The 22295-nt window shown below is 32.5% G+C and overlaps 3 protein-coding genes and 1 long non-coding RNA gene across 6 annotated transcripts; 2 read left to right on the top strand and 2 right to left on the bottom strand.

Annotated features, from left to right (window-relative positions):
- Positions 1-2945: 2945 nt before the first annotated feature.
- On the top strand, positions 2946-6247 carry LOC7458413 (uncharacterized). 2 transcript variants are annotated; one of them, XM_024589847.2, is made up of 3 exons: positions 2946-3276; positions 3428-3595; positions 4796-6247. In XM_024589847.2, the coding sequence occupies exons 2-3, from the start codon at positions 3542-3544 to the stop codon at positions 6035-6037; spliced, it is 1296 nt and encodes a 431-aa protein (XP_024445615.1). In that variant the 5' UTR covers positions 2946-3276; positions 3428-3541; the 3' UTR covers positions 6038-6247. The 2 variants fall into 2 exon arrangements, with proteins under 2 accessions (XP_024445615.1, XP_024445614.1); XM_024589846.2 differs by having other exon boundaries at positions 2946-3595.
- An 898-nt stretch (positions 6248-7145) lies between these two features.
- Positions 7146-10265, bottom strand: LOC7465411 (stromal cell-derived factor 2-like protein). The gene is made up of 6 exons (XM_002324870.3): positions 9899-10265; positions 9363-9503; positions 8506-8646; positions 7986-8035; positions 7773-7902; positions 7146-7462 (listed from the first exon to the last, which is right to left on the bottom strand). Exons 1-6 carry the CDS (start codon positions 10013-10015, stop codon positions 7379-7381), a joined length of 663 nt encoding a protein of 220 aa, XP_002324906.1. The 5' UTR covers positions 10016-10265; the 3' UTR covers positions 7146-7378.
- A 3086-nt stretch (positions 10266-13351) lies between these two features.
- LOC112325091 (uncharacterized) lies at positions 13352-15073 on the bottom strand. Of its 2 annotated transcripts, XR_002979156.2 has the most exons (4): positions 14443-15073; positions 14181-14275; positions 14006-14057; positions 13352-13731 (listed from the first exon to the last, which is right to left on the bottom strand). It is a non-coding gene; the product is annotated as an uncharacterized LOC112325091 (long non-coding RNA). The 2 variants fall into 2 exon arrangements; XR_008058059.1 differs by having other exon boundaries at positions 14181-15073.
- An 890-nt stretch (positions 15074-15963) lies between these two features.
- Positions 15964-20494, top strand: LOC7458414 (NADP-dependent glyceraldehyde-3-phosphate dehydrogenase). The gene is made up of 9 exons (XM_002324286.4): positions 15964-16285; positions 16484-16677; positions 16917-17045; positions 17991-18110; positions 18278-18414; positions 18642-18797; positions 19086-19464; positions 19624-19740; positions 20063-20494. The coding sequence occupies exons 1-9, from the start codon at positions 16135-16137 to the stop codon at positions 20174-20176; spliced, it is 1497 nt and encodes a 498-aa protein (XP_002324322.2). The 5' UTR covers positions 15964-16134; the 3' UTR covers positions 20177-20494.
- Positions 20495-22295: the final 1801 nt, after the last annotated feature.

Genomic DNA, 22295 nt, shown 5'->3' with positions numbered 1-22295 from the left:
AGCACATCAAAACGATTCAAAACATACAAACCATATTTAATTTTAATAAAAAAAAATTCAAATTTTTTGAGAACGCAGCCGCAGCTGCGTTCCCAAACATTCCCTAATAAGTAGGTTAGAAGAAAAAAAGTGAATATATGATTGCTAAACAAAGTTATATGGCTCGGTTGGACATGCTGGTTCGAGAAATTCAAGACATTAACCAAGTGAAGTTTGATTGGCCCAACCAAGTTTTAAATGAGTTAGAATTTTAATTTAATCGGATTATACATTGATTTAATAAAATTTAATTAGTCTGACCAAACTGGGATTTTTTTTTTTTTTTGGAAGACAGTCTTGCCAGCATTTTCCCACTTCAGGTATCCTTGGGCCTGAGCTTTTTTATTTTTTAAGAAGAAGAGACGTAAGTTTGGGCTTTTAGAAGGTAATAAAAGGGGGTGTTTTGGAAAATAATTTCCAATGTCAATATAATTGAGTTCTTTAAGCAAATCAAAGGTTTCTCTATAGTTTGTTTTTGATCAGTTTTTATGAATTTAATTTAATTTGAAATTCAAATTAATAGCCTCAAAAGGGTTTCACACATAGAAATTCATTTCATTATGTGAATTCAATTCAATTCCTAGAATTTCAAACAACCTATTATATTTTAGTGATATATTAAAGTTATAAATAAAAATACGGTAGCTTTAACAGTAGCAAGTATTAAATGCAGCAGCAATAGTTATATTTTGCATGTGATTTAAATAGCAGTAGTTAATTCAGTATCTGCTGATTAAGTGTAATTGGTAGATAGTTGTGTTGGGAATTTGTTTAATTAACATTATTTAAATAAATTATGAGTGGATGAGAAATTAATCTAAAACAACCCTTGATTTTACTACTTAAAGAAACTTTGGTTTTTCTAAATTTAATTCTTAAGTTATGGTGTCTAATCAAAGGTTGATAATGATGAAGATTAATTCTTATTAATTTTTTAACCTTTTATCTTCTAAAATTTACTATAAAAATAAGGATGAGAAGAGTTTATAACTTGAATTTTTTATATTTTTTTCACACTCTCGTCTTATTTTTAGTGTTTTTATTATTTTTTATATTTTTTTCACACTCTCACCTTATTTTTAGTGTTTTTATTCTCTTTTATATTTTGATTTTTTTTTCTCAAATCCAGACCTTGTTTAGAAGTGTATCTAAACTATGGTGATTCTGTTGGAATCCTGGGAGATATATTGTAAACATTCTAATTACACAAGTAATGAGCAATAAAATTTTAAAAACAGTGAATTCATCATAGAGAACAATAAAAATTTCATTCCTTTAAATTATTTCAATAAGTAAGTATTATTTTTTGTTTTAATTTAAGTATTCTTATTTTTATTATTAGTATGCATACTAGGACTTTGATCTTATATATATGGCAAGTTTGATTATATGCTTAGTATGCTTGTTCTTAATGATTTTTATTATATTTGTGTTGAAAGTATGTTTCTCTTGAGTTTTATTTTTGCACGTTTATAAACTTAAACATGTATGCACTCCAGGCTTTTTTTGAATAATTTTTTTATGTTTTGCATTTTTTTCTTTTTTATAAATTAAACATCTTTACCAACTAGTCTAATACATTTATAAACTTTAATTTACAAGTTGTGGTTCTTAGTTTAGTAGTAATAGCAGTTAAGAAGCTGTTAGTTACATTTGTTAGTTGGTAAAGTCATTAGTTTTATAAAAAGCAGTAAATGTAAAATGTGAAGACTAAGAATCTGTTTGTTTTTGTGTTTTATTTTAAAAAAATTAAATTTTTTATTTTTTTATTTGCTTCAAATTGTTTTTTTTTGTGTGTTTTCATATCTTTTTGATGTGCTGATGTCAAAAATATTTTTTAAAATAAAAAAAATATTATTTTAATGCATTTCTAAGAAAAAAACACTTTAAAAAACAACTATTATTATACTCTCAAACATCTTCTAGGTAATGAATTAAGATCTTTTCCATTCAATTCCATAATTCTTCTTCAATTCCTCTTTATATTCTCTTCTTCTTCTTCTTTTTGTCTCAATTCTTTTTTTCTTAAACATTGCTTGTTAAGGTTCACATCTTAACATGACTTAATTAAACTTAATTCAAATTTAATTGAGTTAATACAAAGAAAAAATAATAATATTATTTTGATAAAAATGAGTTGATGTAAGTTGATCCAATTACCTCTAATATAATATGATGATGATCCAAATTCTTTTCCAAGTTATTTCTTAGTTTAGGTTTACAAATGAGGTGTAGAGTTTGCATCTTCATAAAATCAATTGTTTATTTTTATGTTTGAAAAGTGTTTTTTTTAAAAAAATTAAATATTTTTTTATTTTTTTCTTTGTTTCAATTTTTTTTTTTTTTAGTGTTTTCGAATCATCTTAACGTAATAATATCAAAATGAAATTTTAAAAAATAAAAAATTTTAATATATTTTCATATAGTTTTGAAACCCAGCCCGGCTGGTTGACCTGGCCGATCCGGGGCTGGAACCGGGCCAGGTTGAAGAAAAAATAGGGAAAGAAAAAACCCGGTGTGACCCGGCGACTCGGCCCGGCAAAACCCAGTTAAAAACCTAGTTGCAATCCGTTGACTTTTTTTTTTTTTACTAAAACGAAGTCATTTTGATTTAAAAAAAAACAATTTGACTCGGACGACCTGGTAACCTAATCAAAACCCGAAACCTGAATTTTAAACCAAACCAGATCTAAAAACTATTGTAAAAAAAACACTTTATAGAACCACTTATAACACATTACCGAACTTTTTCTTATTTCATTTAAAATTCCAATCTACCCTTGAGTACCTAGCGCGTGAATCTCGGCAAAGAAAGACAAGACAAGACAAGAATACATATAAACGGCTCTGCCTTGTTTTGCCTCCATCAAGGACAAGCAAATGCCAGCCAATCAGGAGCTTGACTTAGATTTATCTCCAGCATTATTCCACGTGTCATTCTCTCAAGCGTCAGCAGTACTGAAAACCGCAAACCTGTCTTGTCCCCTCTCATTATTGTTCGATTCAATCGATCTTGGAATCTTACCTTAATGGTCACAAGTCTGCTTCACTTTGGCTGTCTCTTAAATATCTATCTATCCATCCATTAATTTGGGTTTCTTTCTATGGATTCATGTGCCTCAAATATCAGATTTTTCAAGCTATCCTTTTCTTTAACGTTCTTCTGGGCCATTTGAAGCTTCTGTTTGGTTGCTGAGAAAATCAGACTCGGGAATCAGGTTGCTTGAAAGTTAAGAGGTAGCGTGGCAGGTTACAAGGATAATCTCTTCTAAATTCTGAGTCTTTTGCCACTTGCGGAAAATGGAAGAGTGAAGTTATAGTCGTTGGATGTGGGATTTGAATTTAATGCTTGATCTGATGATGGTGTTTGTTTCGTTTGAATTCTCAGATAGTTGAGAGTGAAATGGATGTGGGGTTTCCTGCTTGTGGCTCAAATACTTGAAACAGAGAGTTGCCAATGAAGTTGCAGGATTTTTTGTTTTGAGCTAATTTTGTTGAAGACATGGATCAGATACGAAAGACAATGATGCAACATGAAGCTTTGTTTAAGGAACAGGTTTGACGTTTTTGTTTGATTTACCCTTTTCTGCTTCCTCATCTTTTTGACAGAGTTCAACTTTTTTCAACAACGCACAGATGAAAGTGTCTGTTGCTCAAGACTGATTTTTTCTTTTTTCTTTTTTAGCTTTATGATTTTATTCCTTACCCTATGGTTACGGTTACTGTGCATGTCAGAACTTTTAAAATATAATTTTGATTTTATTATTACAAATAAAATAATTTTATAATATAATCATGAACAACATGTTAAATCCAAAAAAATTTTATTTACATCTATTCTTATAAATCTATAAATAAATTCAATATCTCTTAAAGTTAAACGAAATCGATGAGACTATTGGTAAATTAATTAGATAAAGTTTTTTAATCAATTTTTTACCATGAAATAAATTTAATATTGAAAATCAATTCTCAATCACTTATCATTAGCATTATGAGCAAAGTCTGCTAAATTATTCTAAGTAACCGTTTCAAAGTTTAACAATTTAACTTAACTTATTTTTTCTTAATAAATTAAAATGAGAGATGTAGCAATTAAGTTAAATTTTTTGCTTTTTATTGTAGTCCTTAACAATAATTATAGATTGAAAGAAACTATAAAGCATTCATTCCATCTCAAAACAATTCAAAAATCTTTAATAGAAATTAATAATATAATTATAAAATAAAAAATAAGTACTTAAATTTAAAAGAATTACAATGTTATTGTTTTTTCTCACAACTTTATAATGAAAATGGTGTTTATTCCCCTTAAACTGATCAAATTAAAAATTAATTGCTCATAATTTCTGAAAATTTCAACAGCAAAAATAATTTCTTTTAAAATCCTTGTAGAAAAAAAACACCCTAGTCGTTTTTCTCTCCTCCTTTTTATATCCAAATAGGCTCATAACTTTTAATAACCTCTAAACACCTTAAAAGACATAATGCAACAGGAAAAATATATGTATATTTTGCGATTATCATTTTGAGTTTTGTTCTATGCTCAAGTGCATTTTTGAAAGCAACAGGCTTCGTATAGGTAATAGAAGTAGGCTCATCATGGATTATTGCAATGCTGATGTCTATTTCAGAAGCATTGGTGCTGCTTCTCTTGGACAGTTTGTTCAGTTAAAAGGTGGATTCACTGTTTCTTTGTTCACAGTTGGATGAAAATCGTTGCTCATCTTAGTTTGTTAAATGTTGCTGTTTGCAGGTTCAGGCACTGCACAAGCTGTACAATATCCAGAAAGCAGCAATGCAGGAAATAAGGGGAAGAAATTATTCTCAGGCACGAGTGCTTGCATTTAATCCTGAAAGTCTTGTACTTGTGGAAAGCCAACATTGTGGTTCTGTTTTGGAAAGGAAACCTTCGAGGCCGGTGTTTACTGCTGGTCGAGGACTTAAGAAAGATCCATTGGCTCTTTCTTTGCGTCCGTTTTGCACATTCAAAGAGAATAAAGGTAGTGGCTTTCTGTGGATTGATGGCATAGGAGATGGAACTTCCCCCCCTGCTCATAGAAAACCTGTGAGAGATTTTGATCTTGAAAAGGTCCCAGAAGACGAAGCTGATGAGTCCGCTGATCTTGAAGGAATACCAAAGCAATGGAAAGGAAGCAACTTGCCAGAATCTACTGAATTGTTTCAAGATTTTGGAAGCAGTGGTGAAGTTGCATTAACCAGTCCAAAGTCAGAACTACACAATAGTCATGATGACGACGTAGATTCATTTCCCAAAGATCCTGTCAAATGCTCTCAAGATTCTTCAATCCTGGAACCGAAACAACTTGACGAGTTCAATATCCAAAGGTCGATTCACTTGGAAACAAACTCCAATCTGGCACAGAAAAATCTGAACTTACCTGCTGTTGCGAAGGACTCAAGCAATGGAAGCAATAGCATCAAATCCCAGGACACAGAGTTCTGCAAGAAAAAAGATACTTGTGTCAGTAGGGACACTAGTTGCAAGGAAGATCAGGCAAGCCCCAGAAGCAAGGAAGTCTTCCTTTCGAAATGTGAAGAAGTGCCCCTAATAAGCCAAGATGTTTTGAGATCTTCAGCCTCCTCTACCCACACAGTTTATGAAATCAAACACACAGACAGTAATAGTCATTCAAACGGTGAACACGAAAACACTATAAGCTTGGAGAAGACTCCTGTTGTAACAAAGGACAATCAGAACAAGAAGGGTAAATCGGTCCTTTATGAAGAATGTGAAAGTCTGGCAGCTGAAATTTTGCTCAGTTTTGCACCCAATAAATCACAGGCTGATACTGAAAGGCATTCAGCGGAAGCTGAGTCAGGTAATTCTTATGGAGACCTTACAACTACGGATGAGAAGCCAAGTTTGTGTCAGAAAAGATGTGCAACCTTTAGCAGTGGTGGTAGAGTTTACGAATCCTTGAGCTGGACACATTCAGCTAATAGGATGAGGACTATTAAAAGACACCAGCAGTAACTGGTTCCTGCTAGAATTTTTCGGTGTAAGGTTGTTGCTAGTCTTGCTTACCTATGTAAACAGGAAATTATGAATGTCTTGGTGCATATTATTGTAGGAATTGGCACTTTTGTTTGATGTGTATCTAGATTGTAAAATGCATATACTAAACCTATTTCTTTTCAAGTTATGAGTAAAGAAGAATTGATGTTTTTGGCTTTCATGCTTAAATCAGCTTACAAATACTCATCGCAAAGCTTTTTAAGTCCAACATAAGAACAACTTGGTATTTGTCATATGGATCATGAGAAACTCCATTTGATCTCCATCACTGCCACCAAATCAAGATGCTGGAATATAATGCGAGAGACGGAATTATGTAGCCTGGTAAAACCAGACAGATGGAGAAGCAGGAAGTCGTGGACCATCAGAGAAGGGAACAACAGAAAACAGATCAGGTAGCACAATAGCAGGAATGGAGGTAGACAAACCTCAGCTCCTCGTTGGACAATGCGCGAAAGAATAAGAAGGATATGGGAGATGATTTCGTTTCTGTAGAGCATACTGTCTGTCCGTGGAAATCAGAGAGTGACTGATCAAAGTACGAGTTTAAATTTTCTGGTTCCTCTCCATAATTTTATTCTGTGATTCAGCTAGTGTTCTCAGCCTAGTTTATTACGATTCTTCTTTCAGATGTATAATAGTATAAAGGGCAGGTGCTTGTAGAGCTTTGGCATGCATGTCACTATGCAAGAATAGATCTTCTTCTGCTAAATACATTACAATTATATTTTTTTTTCCAACTTTAAAAAGTATATTCCGCACAAAATAAAAAAAAATATTTTTCTAAAAATTAAAACAAATTTTCTTGACCAACTTTTTCAATAATAAACAAACATGAAAAAATTTAAAAGGTAATTTATAGAAAACCAGGAATAATTTATTTTTCTCAATACATCGTGTTGATGTTGGTCTAAAAATAAAACAGTTTAAAAAAGAAAGGAAAATAGAAATTATATAGTCAATCAGTATTTCTCGGACAACCACAAACCTATATGAATACGTATATCAGGAAGTAATCGCAGTAATTCTCAAACTTTCTAGAGCATTAGCTCCTTAATCAGCAGAATTCTGAGAAGCGATTAAATTGCTTCGTATATATTAATAGCTAACTTAGCACATATTTCCTCAGATACAAAAGGTCTCATTCAATGCATATTTAATCAGATTGTTGGAATCGTGTTCTGTAACATATATTCTCACCTAATAGTACACCCACAGCTAATCCAAAAACAGGCACCAGCCACCACTGATTTCAAAACCCAGGTTCCTGTTTTGACACTGTACCGTCCAAGAGTATGTTTACTTGCTTGCAGTAATAGGGAGGTATACGCCTTCTGCTGTCAGCCAAACATTGTCAGCACGTTTTTCTCGGACACCACATACCTATATGAGCACATAGATCAGGAAGCATACCAAAGAAATATAAAGCAAGTGAACTATAAAAAGCAGCATGATCTTGTAAGAATCCTCTGCTGCCAAACAATAAAAGGCTATTATGGGAATCTGTCGAGGTTACTTTTTATGGATAAATTAGTCACCACCCCAAGAAGCAAGTTAGGATTATAGTTCAGTCGAATATCCCAAACATGCATGGTTCTGGGAATGTTGTAAGAGAAAATGATTAACTAGATGCAAACTTAAAATGTCTACAGTCTAAGCTTAAAAAATAGTATTAGTGCTATCTGTGATGTACCTCCTGCTGCCCCCCAGCAATTCGTTGGTATTTCTTGTCATGACTATGCAAGTAGCCCTGGGTGTCGACATGCTGAAGCCGAATCCTTTGATCTTGCTTCCATGTCTTTCCACTCCCTTCAATCAAAAGCCTGAAAAAGGAAGGTAACATTAGTTGTCATACAAAACAGTTTAAGATGCAAGAATACCTTGAGAGAATGTTATATTGGCTCACCTCCAGTAATCTCCAGTGTCAGATTCATTCTCTCCCCCAAAGCAACTAACCTGCACCAAGCAAAGCAAGTGCATTGTGTCATTAATACAATTAACATGTTTGGGATTTCATAAATTTATTCTTTGGTCAATGAAGTAAAGCTGCTATTATACAACAGAGTGATTAACATTAATACTTCTTCATGAAGCCGTTTAAACACAGAATACATAATCCTCTCTCTCAGGACAGAATACTGAATGTCAATGCAAGTGTCCAAGCCAGTGAAATGTTTGATCAGGAAAGGTAGTGATACCGTGATAAATGCAAGTCCACAGAATTTAGGATCCTCTTCTCTCAACTAATTTCTAACAACAAACCATTGTCATACTTTCATTTAGTAGATATGTGCATGATTAACTATATTATCCAATGTCCACTCTTTTTGGCCATTATTATATGTTTAGCATCTGAAAGTATTCAAGATTTAACATGCTACAAAAGGCAACAGAAACAGAAGCAAAACAGCTAAACTCATGCTAACCTCTAAGTTGCCAGAGATTGGGGATGCATGCAAATGACTGTGCAGCCACTTTCGAGTCTTCATGTGTTGCAGACGGACAATTGTCCCACTCTTAATGGTGTCACCTTGTTTAGCATTTGTCCCTGGCTGAGGCCTAACAATCTACAAAACAAAACTCCCATCTTATCAAATCCAACAACAAAACCTCCAACCATCCATCCACTGTACTCCAAACCAAACAAAAAAGGGTGTCGCCATCTCCACACTAAAAAGCCAATTCAAAATCAGTTTTGGTAAAATAACAAATCCATCCTTCGAATTGGTCACAATTCAAAGACATTACTTGGAAAATTAAAGGCCAACTTTGTCTTTTCACTGATAAAGGTCGTGTGAGAAGACTTTTCGCTTTCCAAAAATGGCCGTTAAGCAAGCACAAAATTCACGAGCATGAAACAAATTTCTGCGTGTTGATATGTTAACAATACGAGTAGATGAAAACTACATTTACAAAATTAAAAATCTTGCAACAAATTCAGATACCAATTCAAGAGAGCTAAAGATACAAGAATTGATTGGAAGCTATGCATTTTGAACCACTTAATCACAAATTACTTCTATATAAAAACTTGTTTAATAAAATTCATGGACCCTTGCAACAAATTCAGATACAAATTCAAGCGAGCAAAAGATACAAGAATTGATTGGAAGCTATGCATTTTGAACCACTTAATCATAAATTACTTCTATATAAAAACTTGTTTAATAAAATTCATGGACCCTAGCCAAGTAAATGAGCTTGAAAACACACACACGCACACACAATAAATAAATAAACAGCCCAGAAAGGGAAGGATAATGAGACGGACAGAGTTACATACCCAATAGCTATTAGCATCATCAACATTAGGAAACCCAGTAACAGATTGCTGCCCACTTCCAGACCCATAAGGCACATCATGTGAATGCAGCCTATATTTCGTCCTCTCATGCATCAGCTTAATAACACTCCCATAAGTAATCTAACACAAGCAACAAACGAAAAATTCATTAGTCCCCCAAATGCATTTGAATCTCCACTTCAATCCCAAAACAATTATTTTTTCCCCAATTGGGCACCCAAGTTTTCAAAATATTCATAATCTAAGCATCCCCTTAAAACCTTATTACTCGAATTAAAGAAGAAAGCTCAAATTAGTCCCCTTACTGTTTAGCAAATATCAGTTCAGTGCTTAAAGAATCTACTTTCTCAATCGGGAACCCTGAATTACAAAATTCTAAACTAAAAAACAATCCTTTTACACCTTACACCTTTATAACCTCTAGGGACTGGTTGCAATACGGAATTATAGTTTAAGGACTCGTTAGTAGTTCGCCAAAAAAGAAGCATTAAAAGGAGCAAGATTACTAATCTGACCTCGAGGGCGGAATCAGAGGCGGAGGACGAGGAAGCAGAGGCAGGGGAGAAGGAAGCGCCATCAAGATCAAGATTGAGGAAGAGAAAGATAGAGAGACCGAGGAAAGCAAGAGCCATGACAAAGAGTAAAGCAATAAACCAGTTTTGTTGCCAGAAAGGAATCAATGATTCTCTGTACACGATTCTAGTTGCAGTCGGCTGTGATTTAGGTGACGACGATGAGGAAGAAGAAGAAGAAGCGGGTTTTCTTCGCGAGAGGGGTTGTTGGGCGGAGGAAGCCACGGTGGTTGTTAGAGAGAGAGCTGTGAAATTAGGGATTTTCCTTTTTTATGGATTTGGCATTTGGGGATTTTGAGATGGAGAGGAGGAGGAGATGGAGGTGTGTATAACTGAAGTTTAGTGACATGAGCTGAGCCAATGAGAAGGAGACAGGTGGAGTTTTGGTGACGTGGAGAGTTGGTATTGTTGGGACTTGCTGTTGACTTGGGAGGTGGAAGTCTTCTCCTGACTTTGGTTAGGTATAGCTTTGTTGTGATATTTTCAGTTTGGTTTAACTTTTTTGGTTTGATTTAATTATTAATTTTGGTTCTGTTTTTTTATTTCAAGTTTATGAAATTGAATCGAACTGGTCGGTATTTTAATTATTCTAATTGGTTTTTTTATAGTTTATTATTATTATTTTTTTTAATTTAATTAATTTTTCAGTTTGGTATACCTTTGTGATTTAATTTGAGGTTAATTTATAAGACAAAATAAAAGAGTCATAGATACGTTATAAGTTTAATGAATTTTTTGTTGAGAAATGAAAAAACATATACTTAATAAAATAAATGATAAATAAAAAATAGTTAATACTAGTTAAATAATAAAAGGGAAAGCTAAATTTACTAGTAAAACAAGAGATAGAGTAATACAAATACAAATGTTTTACATGGATTATTTTATATATTTTCATCTATTTAAGTTTAGAGGTTAATTCTCATTACTAATAATAAATAATTTTTTAAAAGAGATTTGTCTTGCTGGTACAATTTGTTTATATAAAAATAGGAGAGAGAAAAATGCAAATAAGTTATAATAATTTATTAGAAGTATTATAAAGTTAAAAACAAATAAAAAGATCAATCATTGTTAAAAAAAAAAAATCTAAACCAGACAAAATAAAAAATAAGAGAGATAACCATCTAGGTGGTGACCCAGTGGTAAAAGCTTGGGATCAAGAGGTTTGCTCCCTCTGTGATCTCAGGTTCGAACTTTGTGGTTGCTCATATGATGGCCACTGGAGGTTTACATGGTCATTAACTTCAGGACCCGTGGGATTAGTTGAGGTGCGCGCAAGCTGGCCCGGATACCCACGTTAAACTAAAAAAAAAAAATAAGAGAGTTGGTATTGATGGTTATTTAAATAGAAAAAAAAATTCATGTATGTATATATATCAAGAGAAAAGGCTATTTAGTTATTGAAAAGGGAAAATTAACTTTAAAATTTTTAAATTATGAAATTATTGATAATTTTTTCCAATTACAACGTTACAGTACAAGGAGATTTTTTTTAAAGTTGTCTGCTTTAGTTATTTCAAGTTGTTCATAATATTTAGATTCGAGTTTCAAGACTCTAAAAAATTATTTTTAAATTTAATTTTACTAGAAAACACCTTAATAAATTTATCATCAACCCTAAAATAACTTTAGATTACTCAAAGAAATTTAAAATCAAATAAGTAAAAAGGACTTAACAAACATTATCTATTCTTTTCATAATTGTTATAAAAAAACAGCACCTTCATTAAACTCCTTGCGAGAAGACGAACATGTTGACATAAAAGATTGATGTTTTTATCGTCAAAATGTATCCAACCAAGTATGTTTTCTATTTTCTTTATCAACATTCAAGAATTGGAATGCGAAGTAAATAAAGTTTAGTATCAAAACATAAACCGGTAAAGCACTCGGGACTAAATGACATGTAATCTAAAACTTCAACAATTTAATTAATGTTTCCAACATCAAAATATAAATGAGTTATGCTTTGTTGTTCTTTGTCAAGGGTGGTTATTTTTTTCTAATCTCTATTTTTAATTACAATTAGAGTCTAATTTCGCCAAATAAATTTTCAATTCATGCTCAAACATTCTTAAAAACTCCATAACTACAAAATAATGTAAATTGAAAGGAATGTGAATAAACAAAATCATTCCAGGGATGAAATTATAAAGAATGAAAGTTTGTTAAGAAAAACAAATGAGATATGAATAGTGGAATTAACAATATATCGAGCCCGTTTGGGAGTGTGGTTATGGTTGATTTTCAAAGTGTTTTTTACTTGAAAATGTATCAAAATAATATTTTTTTTTTATTTTTTTAAAATCATGTTTGATATCAACGCATCAAAATGATCTGAAAATATCAAAAAAATATTAATTTTAAAAAAAAATTAATTGTTTTTTAAATATCTGTAAAACACAAAAATAAACAGGAATAACCTTGTCAGGCGCTGTAGTGATTTGGGCAACGGTGAATTTTTCATCTCTATTAGTTATCTCTACAGTATAATATAACTGGCTAGTTTATATACTCTAGTAAATAGAATTTAAAGCTATTTTTCATCGTAAAATAACAAGGCATTGGTGCTGTGGATGCATTTTCTAGTATTGGAAAGAAATTTATTTGAGAATTGGAAACATGGTGATTAATAAAATAAATTAAAAAATATATGGATTAATAAATAGTAAACAAATGGTTAATGGTGAAAAGCTACTTTTCCTTGTAAAATATAAAAATAAATGCACATGCAGATATTTAACATTAAAAAAATAGATATTCATAAGAAATGTAATTATTTAAATTTTATAGAAAATGTATTTTTTAGTCCAAAGTATTTCTTATTATTTATGCATTTAATTTTTTCACAAAATAAATCTTCTTTTTACCAGCAATATTGTTTATTGAATGAAAAATAGAGGTAGTTAAAAAAATTCAAAAAATTCCACTGATTTGAATAAATATGAAAATATAACTCTTTAATCAAAACTTCATTTCCTTGTTCATGTGTTTTTTTCCTACAAAAACATGACTTTTTACAAGAAACATTATCTTTTAAATAAAACATTTCATAAACTTAAAGGGAAGTTTTACTAAAAACAAATGATGATTTGATAATTTTGACAAGAATAATAAAAATTATATTAAAAATTTACCCAAAAATAAAAAAATCAATATTTTATTCACACTTAATATTCACGATCTTTTTTAAAAAACATTATGCATATTAGATTAGTGAATGGTTATTTAAAATATAATTGTTAATATTACCATAAAAAAATTTAATATGATTTGAAAATTATGGTATAATTTTTAGAAGATTAACATAGATATTCGGATCAATTTATATATATGTATTTCAACTAATTTTTTAAAGTTCTGAAAATAATAATAATGCAGGGGGATGATAGATTTGTGGGATTCCAAATTAATAATTTATGAAGAGTAAACTCTTGAACCAGTTGAGCTAGATACATTAGAAAAATCTAAAAGAAACCTTAATAGTCATAGCAGTAGCATTTTTAGGCAAAAAGAAACCAGGAGCCTTGGCATCTGACCATAGCCTGCACATCCCAGACGAAGCTAACTCGGCTCAACTCTGTAAACTGTCATTGGAAAACCACCCAAGACAGCTATGAACTCACTACATGTTTAAGGGGAGAGCTGTGTCTTTCCCATGCAACTGCATGCTGCACCGACCGTGGGCAAAAAAAAACCTGCCTCTACTCCGCGTGGCCATCCATGCGCCGGCCATATGACACGGCCAACATTCTCTCCGGCAAGACAAAATCCTGGCAACATTTACATGTCGTAAAAGCTGGCTCATCTGCTAAACAAATAGGTGGCTAGCAGGCTCTATAGGCTAAAAGTCAGAAGCCACATGTCAAGCATTATGGAAACAAAAGGCCACAAAGTGCCCTCTCAGCCCATTCCTTTTAAAATCATCTTAGAACGCAATCCATGCATAATAATTATGAGATGCAGACAGCAACATGAGCACATGTAAATGTGAATTAGTTTTTCACAACACAATCTCAGAACCAACAAATGGAGGTATGCTCTAACCTTGAAGTATAAGTCTTCTCCTGGAATATGATCTCACAGAGAGAATGAAGAGCTGCAGCAACCAAGAAAAATTGACAGTAAATAACAGGAAAATGACAAAAAGCGAACGCATAAATCTTTCAATAGACCAACAAGCAACTGTGGGTGAAGTAAAAAAGAAGAAACGGCGAAGAACCTGGGAGCCAACAGACGGTAAAAAGCAAGCAAAATATTCTAGCCAATCGCCCCACAATCTACCTCTGGATGTGACTGTATCACAAAAGCACAAAACTGTACCAGAGAAATTGAACCAAAAATCACGCAAGTCATAAACCGAGACAACGAGAAAAATCACTAGCCAAATGATGGCATGAGAAACCAATAAAGGAAAGTTTGCAATAAGAAAAAATCATATAAAAACATGGCAGGGAAGTGTTCGGAAAGAAAAGAGAGCAGACCTCAAAGGCATGGCCATGTAAAAAACGTTGAAAAGATGCAGAATACAATTCACGTACACCCTTCAAGACAAAAATAAGCACGCAATAGCATGCCTGGCCGAAGGAACAGTTACATGCTATAATTAAAAAAATCTATCGAAACAGGAAAGGAAATGACAGTGCAAGGAAAAAAAATTCAAAATGAGTAAAAAAAAAGTCACAAATAAACCAAAATAGTTGGCAGAAACGAAGAAACCCGTCAGAACTAGCCATCTTTAGCCAAAAAACCAGCAGCAAATAGTCCAGCCAGAACTAAATGTCCAATCCCATCAAATTCTGCACCCACTCTCCCGATTGAAGAGAATAAAAGACAGACAAATTATTAAAACATTTAATGCACCATCATGATGACAACATGCCATGCTCAAGCTACAGCTGCTCCAAATCGCTTATGCAAGCCAAATGCTTTCTAAGCCCAGAGGAAAAGTAGGGTAGCTTTCAAAAGCCATAAAAACCAATCGTGCAAGCTGGCTGTGCAAGCTAATTGCCTCTTGTCCTGTTTCTTAAACTCTTTGCAAGCCAATGACTTAAAAAAGCTTGAAGAAAAAGCAGAGCATCTTTAAGCTTAAAGAAAAAGCAGAGTAATAATCAAAAGAGATGAAAAGCGGGCCACAGTGCCGACACGGTAGAAATCCCATATATTTAGAGTTTCTGGTAATGACGACTCAAGAATTCATCGCCTCAACTTCTAGCCTGAATTGTTTTATTTTAAAAAAATTAATATGAAATTAGCTTAGTTGATCTGATGAATTAATTTATTATAGGGTTGAAACTTGATTTGACTTTTTTAAAATAATATATTTTAATTTTTTAAAATTGATTATTATCTAGTTAACATTGATTTGATTGTTTTTTTAATATTTTTTAAAAATAATGTAATTTTAATTTTTATTAAAAATTGTCTGAACAAATTAATCTACCTAAAATATAACTTGAGTCTTGAATTAGTTATTATATTTGTTTTTTAAAATGATTTTTACTTTAAAATTTATTAAAATAATGTTTTTTAAAATATATTTTTTATATTAACACTTTAAAATAATTTAAAAATATAAAAATTAAAAAAACAGCATTCATAACATATTTTTAAAACCTATTTAATATTGTTATAGCGGTTGATTTTCAAAATATTTCTCACATACATTGAAATAATATTTTTTTTATTTTTTATTTATTTTTAACATGGTATATGAAATCAACTTAAAAATATCAAAAAATAATAATTTTTTAAAAATAAAAATAAAATCAATTATTTCCAAAATAATTTAAAACAAAAAAATAAAAATTCTTGGAGCATCGAACTCAGCAACTCCTACAAATTTTGAACAAAAGAACTTAATTATTTTTTAATAAATAATAAATATCAAAAAATCATCTCAATTTAATAATTTAAAATATTATAAAACACCTAATTAAAAATTAAAAATATAATTTATATTATTATTCTATTACACTCTTTCCTTACTCTTTATTTGCCAAAAACTAAAACTCAAAAGTCAGAGGACGCCTAGTTGAAGTGACCAAGTGAAACAAACGTGGCACTCTACTACTCCAAACCCCAGCACAGCAGCAGCCATCATCATCATCAGGTCCTTTCTTTATAAAGACCCGGTGAAGCGTGAGAGATCGGCAAGAATCAAGAACCATCAAGAAATGGCAGGAACTTCAGTGTTTGCAGAGCTAGTTGATGAAGATACTACTGTTTTTAAGTTCTACTCAGATGGTGAGTGGAAAAAGTCTACATCAGGAAAATTAGTATCCATCATCAACCCTACCACTAGAAAGACTCAGTACAAGGTACAAGGTAAATTTGTGTTGCATCAGCCTTTTACCTTCTTCTGTATGCCTCATTTCCATACTCTTACGACTTTATTATGAGAATAAGGAATGGTATCGTGTTGAATTATAGTCCAAACTTTACTGATTATTATCATGTTGAGTATTTTCTTGATGAGGTTGCTTGAATGTTAATGACTTTGTTGTTGAATTATTATTGGAGCAGCTTGTACTCAAGAAGAGGTGAATAAGATCATAGAAGCAGCAAAAACAGCTCAAAAATCATGGGCCAAGACTCCACTGTGGAAAAGAGCAGAATTACTTCACAAAGCAGCTGCAATATTGAAAGAGCACCGAGCACCAATTGCTGAATGTCTTGTCAAAGAGATTGCGAAACCGGCTAAAGATGCAGTCACTGAAGTATGAAGAACAAAGACTTGTTGAAATTTGTTGCCTGACTACTTGTATTGGGATTTCATTTCTTGTTTAAATGCAAAGCTTAATGCTTGTTTAGTGATTTTTAGAAGCAATCTTATTGTCTATAACACGTATGCAAATTGCACCCATTATTGTTTTTCCAAATCTAAATGTGATGAAGGTGTGTGTTTTGCATCATTGAGTTTCTGGGGTGTGATTTATGTGGTTTGATTTTGATACAGGTGGTGAGGTCAGGGGATTTGGTGTCATACTGTGCTGAAGAAGGGGTTAGGATTCTTGGAGAAGGGAAATTTCTGGTGTCTGATAGCTTTCCTGGGAATGAAAGGACCAAATACTGCCTCACTTCAAAGGTAACAATTCACTAACCTTACTCCTGTTTTCTTCTTAATAGCAATCTGGATTCTGGTTTTAGCACATGGTAAAGACACCTTAGGTAAGAATTTGATTATTTAATCATATTTATGCTTGCATATAAATTCGGTGGCCAAGTGGGCCTGCATCTTGCCCACTGATTGAGGAACTTCACTGAATTGTCGTTGTCATCAAATGGAAGTCAATGTCTTTCACATTTTTCCAAGGGAATATTAAAATAGATGATGTGTAGGGCATATCCATGGAATATAGGGGGAAATGCCATGGAAGATCCTCCTGTAATTTTTGCTTATGAAATATTAAATTGTAGAATTGAATTAGTTGTTTCTTAAAAATGAAGGTCAATAATGAACAGCCTCGTTCTTTTACTGTTCACAAGTTGTCCTATAGGGCAGGCTCTCATGCCTCCTCCCATCACAAATGTTTGAAGAATGGTCTCCGCTATTGTTTATGAGGGATATTGCCATGATGGTATTTATGTTATCATGATCAATTTTTCCTGCTTTAGAATTGTTCCTACATCCCTGGCAAAACCAGACATGATTGCATTTTTCATGAAAACAAGGCAAATCCAGGAAAACTAAAGAACAAACATGTGAGGGTGAACACCCCTGTCGCATATGTTATTCGACAGACAATTTGATTTTATTGATGTAGCATTATGCACCAATCCTGTGAGGATTGAGATAAAAATCGAACCTATTAAATACCTTAGAATTTCACTCCCTACATAAATTTGAAGTTAGAAATATGTGAAACCAGTATAGGGATTAGTTTTACTTTTTAAGAAAAAATGAAAAAGCTGTGTTGAAGCTCTTCCTTGTTATTTGTCTTGGACTAAGTAAATATGCAATGCTTATAGTTTCTTGTTCGTTCTGCTTTTACCCTAGTTGTGTTATTTAAATTGACACCTCTCCATGCAGATTCCGCTTGGCGTTGTCTTGGCTATCCCACCTTTTAACTATCCTGTCAATCTTGCTGTCTCAAAAATTGCTCCTGCACTAATTGCCGGAAACTCCATCGTGCTCAAGCCCCCAACCCAGGTATGAGTTTAAAACCTGTGATTTCAAACCACCCACCTCCCGTTGCATATATCATGTAAACATACTGTATTTTTCATGTTATGTAATTTAGCTGAATGGACTTTTCTGAATGCTCAAATAACAGCTTTTGCTGGTCAAAATTATGGCACGCCCTTAATTCCTTGCAGGGTGCTGTGGCTGCACTACACATGGTCCATTGCTTTCACTTGGCTGGTTTTCCCAAAGGTCTCGTTAGCTGTGTTACTGGAAAGGGTTCAGAGATTGGTGACTTCCTCACAATGCATCCTGGTGTTAGCTGTATAAGGTAACATTTTTTGATTTTTTGAAATTCTTTCTCCTCCATAAAATTTATCTGCTTCTCATCCAACCTAATTGCACAATTTATTTGATTTTGACTTATGGCATACTGCGCGATCATAATGATAAGGTGCACAATGTGAACACGATAAAATAAGCATTTCTAATTTTCAAATTGCTGCGGTTTTTCGAGCTAAGAGAGTCTTCTCCCACTTGATGAGTATTCTTGTTCAGTTTTACAGGTGGAGACACTGGAATAGCAATCTCAAAGAAGGCTGGGATGATCCCACTTCAAATGGAACTAGGTGGTAAAGATGCTTGTATCATCCTAGAAGATGGTGATTTGGATTTAGCAGCAGCTAATATCATTAAAGGAGGCTTCTCGTACAGGTTAAAAGATTTCTTAAGTAGTCAACTACCCGCTTGATCTGTAATTTTTTTTAAAGGAGTCTTACATTTTCATCCTTTCACGCGTGATTCATTCATGTTAATTTATGAGTGTTAGTTTCTACAGAGGCAGCAATTTGAAGACTCCTTACAGTCTCCATATAAAGTGCTCCAACTGGAAAAAAAAAATTCTTGAGCCACAGAAACATCTACTTCGAATATTGTTTTGGCCTTGCTTGTCCCAATTTGCAGCTACAAACTAGCCTGATACCATTTATTATTGCTATGCAGTGGTCAAAGGTGCACGGCTGTGAAGGTTATCCTCATCATGGAATCGGTAGCTGACACTCTTGTTGAAAAGGTTAAAGCTAAAGTAGCAAAACTGACTGTTGGGCCACCTGAGGATGACTGTGATATTACTCCAGTTGTTACAGAGTCTTCTGCAAACTTCATTGAAGGACTGGTCATGGATGCCAAGCAGAAAGGGGCAACATTCTGTCAAGAGTATAAGCGGGAGGGCAACCTAATATGGCCATTGTTGTTAGATAACGTCCGGCCTGATATGAGGATTGCTTGGGAAGAGCCTTTTGGTCCAGTTTTACCAGTTATCAGAATAAACTCTATTGAAGAAGCTATCTACCACAGCAATGCTAGCAATTTTGGTCTTCAGGTATAATGTTGCCATCCTTTGCTCATCCATGCAGGTTCTTTTGGTGTATCAAAGAAATATCATTTTATTTTTGCCAAGTACACACTTGGTCTTTCCTTTTTTGCATTTGTAATAAATAATTTTTATATTTGAAGATTCTAAACTCTTGTTTGATTACAGGGATGCATCTTTACAAGAGATATAAACAAAGCAATTTTAATTAGTGATGCTATGGAGACAGGAACAGTGCAGATCAATTCCGCACCAGCTCGTGGACCTGATCATTTCCCATTCCAGGTGAATTTTCCATCCCATTTTCAGGATTTGCTGGTTGATTTCGTGACTCTTTCTAGTATAGTCTATTCACATCAATTGAAATACCTTTCTGAGTTCTGGATACACACCGCCTTTCTATTGAGCATGAATGGATCGGAGCAACTACATTGGAAGGGAGCGAAAACATGATTTCCAAATTAATTATCCTTTAAACTTGTTTAATATCCTCTCTTTTGGACCCTTTCTTACGATAATTGCAGACTAGCTAACCCGGGTCTGAATGATCTTCTTGCTATCCAAAACCGGTCGCTGGATATGCTCAATTGTTGCTTGCTTTGTGCAGGGATTGAAGGACAGTGGAATCGGTTCCCAGGGAATCACCAATAGTATTAACATGATGACGAAGATCAAGAGTACAGTAATCAACTTACCTGCCCCTTCCTACGCTATGGGTTGATTCACAATTTGGCTTGTAAAATGTTAGAATAAGTGGCATACCTCTACAATAAGCTGCATGAACTGCCATCTTTTAAGTTCACCGGTACAATCAACTAGTCATATGGTGCTTCCAAGCTTCACGTACTTGTTTGTATAAAAGAAGAGTGGCGAGTCTAGTGACATGCATATTTTGTAGCATTTGCTTTCGGCTTGTAAAACATAGCATAAGGATGATTTCTTGTTTTGTGGAAGGCTAAGGGTTGAAACAAAGCCAGGCTTATTGTCACAAATATTCCTGACCAACTTTTAATTAGTTGCCCTGTCTATCTTTTTACTACTTGTCTGTGTGTTTTTGGGCCATTACTAAGGCTTCGGCTCAACCTGTTTTATATGAAAATTTTAAAAAAAAATTGTTTGAAATTAATTTTTATAGTTTTTTTTTTGGATCTGATGTGTAAAGTAAGTTTTAAAAAATTAAAAAATATTATTTGGACAATTATCTATTGATTTCGGGTGAAACATTCGTCCAACCACAAAAAAACAAAAACAGTCACCTTAGCAAACATGAAACAATAAATTCAAGAAAGATAAAAAAAAAAGACATGAAAGACAGAAGACCTTCTTGCCTCTCTCGGAGGATTTGCTGACTTCACGTGCCTCCTTCTTGCGCTTATGCTCGAAGTGGTAGAGGCGGTATTGATGCCTCTTCAATCGTGTTTCGAGTGGTTGTAGCTTATTCCTATTTGTTTTTTGTATTTTTAAAAAAAGTTAATTTTTTTTAGTAATTTTAGATCATTTTGATGCGCTGATTTCAAAAATAATTTTAAAAAATAAAAAATATTATTTTAATACATTTCTAAATGAAAAACATTTTGAAAAACAACCGTAACCATATTTCTAAACAGGTATAATATTGTGATTCTTTTAGAAAAATATTATTAATATTTTTTGTATATTTTTATGATTTTACTGTGCTGTGTTAAAAATAAAAATAAATATTTTGATATGTTTTCAAATAATAAAATACTTTTAAAAACCACCACAAAAATGATAAAAATTTCAGGGCTCAATATCACCTAGTTGCGAATTAAAAGCCCATGTCCAAAATACAATATAAATTTGGTTTTTAAACCCAAACTTCCATTTCAAAGTACAAAAATAAAAAGGAAAAAAAATAAAATATAAAAAGGTTTACAAAATATAAAAACATGAACTTTGAGCACATATCAACTTGCCACGCAAATTAATTCAGAAATAAAATCGAGCCCAGGATCCAGTTTCATTTTTTTTCTTAAAAAAAATCTGCAAATAAAAATACATTAATGGCATGAAAAAATACCACCAAGAACAACAACCACGTCATCATTAAAATATAATTGGTCTGGAATCCTGTATCTAAGATTGCAAATTATGATCAAATATCCAAAGAAACAAAAAAACAAGGCTAGTCAATGCTGACTTCATCATTGACCAAATAAGCTCCTCGATGGTTTCTTTACCGTGTGTGTACACACACACACTAGATATAGACCCCGTTGCATTATGAGTTTAATATTTTTATTTTTTATAAAAAATTATATATGTAGATTTTTCAACATATTCCCGTAGTTTAAAAAATCAAAGTTCAAATAAATTTTTTTTATACATACATGTAATTAAATAAATCAAGAGCTATGTATGTAAATAAATAAATAAAAAATAATTAATAATATCTAAAAATAAAATTTAAAAAATCAAGATATAAATGTAAATCAAGATATGTGATTGAATTGGAAAAATATTGAGGTGCTGAAATTATATAATCTGTGTGATTTTTAAAGTTCAAGGATTAAAATGCATCTTTTACGAAACTCATGACATACCACCCATGTTCAACGCTTTTTTTTTTTATTTAGGTCATTTTTCTTTCAATCTTATATTTTTATAGAAAATCAAAATCAATTGATCTTCAATTATGACTAAATCATTGAAAAAAAAATATTAAATTGAAAAAACATAAAAGGATAAACAGAAAAATACTGTACAATGAAAAGTGTGCGCATACACACACGTATATTGTCAATCACCATTATTCTTGATCATTAATAAAATAAAAAATAATTATAATAAATTATAATATTATATACCGAGATTAAGAG

The sequence above is a fragment of the Populus trichocarpa genome, chromosome 18 (assembly GCF_000002775.5).
Source record: "Populus trichocarpa isolate Nisqually-1 chromosome 18, P.trichocarpa_v4.1, whole genome shotgun sequence".
NCBI classification, from domain to species: Eukaryota; Viridiplantae; Streptophyta; class Magnoliopsida; order Malpighiales; family Salicaceae; genus Populus; species Populus trichocarpa.
The sequence above is the reverse complement of the archived record's forward strand: the minus strand, read 5'-3'. Positions and strand labels throughout refer to the sequence as shown.

Excerpts from the sequence above, each read along its gene's own strand:
- LOC7458413 (XM_024589847.2), top strand. The coding sequence starts at position 3,542 with ATGGATCAGATACGAAAGACAATGATGCAACATGAAGCTTTGTTTAAG. Across the intron at positions 3,596-4,795 it reads AAGCTTTGTTTAAGGAACAG|GTTCAGGCACTGCACAAGCT; the intron begins GTTTGACGTTTT and ends TGCTGTTTGCAG.
- LOC7458414 (XM_002324286.4), top strand. The coding sequence starts at position 16,135 with ATGGCAGGAACTTCAGTGTTTGCAGAGCTAGTTGATGAAGATACTACT. Across the intron at positions 16,678-16,916 it reads CTAAAGATGCAGTCACTGAA|GTGGTGAGGTCAGGGGATTT; the intron begins GTATGAAGAACA and ends ATTTTGATACAG. Across the intron at positions 19,741-20,062 it reads CTGATCATTTCCCATTCCAG|GGATTGAAGGACAGTGGAAT; the intron begins GTGAATTTTCCA and ends TGCTTTGTGCAG.
- LOC7465411 (XM_002324870.3), bottom strand. The coding sequence starts at position 10,015 with ATGGCTCTTGCTTTCCTCGGTCTCTCTATCTTTCTCTTCCTCAATCTT. Across the intron at positions 9,504-9,898 it reads CCTCTGATTCCGCCCTCGAG|ATTACTTATGGGAGTGTTAT; the intron begins GTCAGATTAGTA and ends TGCTTGTGTTAG. Across the intron at positions 7,463-7,772 it reads TTGCTGGGGGGCAGCAGGAG|GTATGTGGTGTCCGAGAAAA; the intron begins GTACATCACAGA and ends GTGCTCATATAG.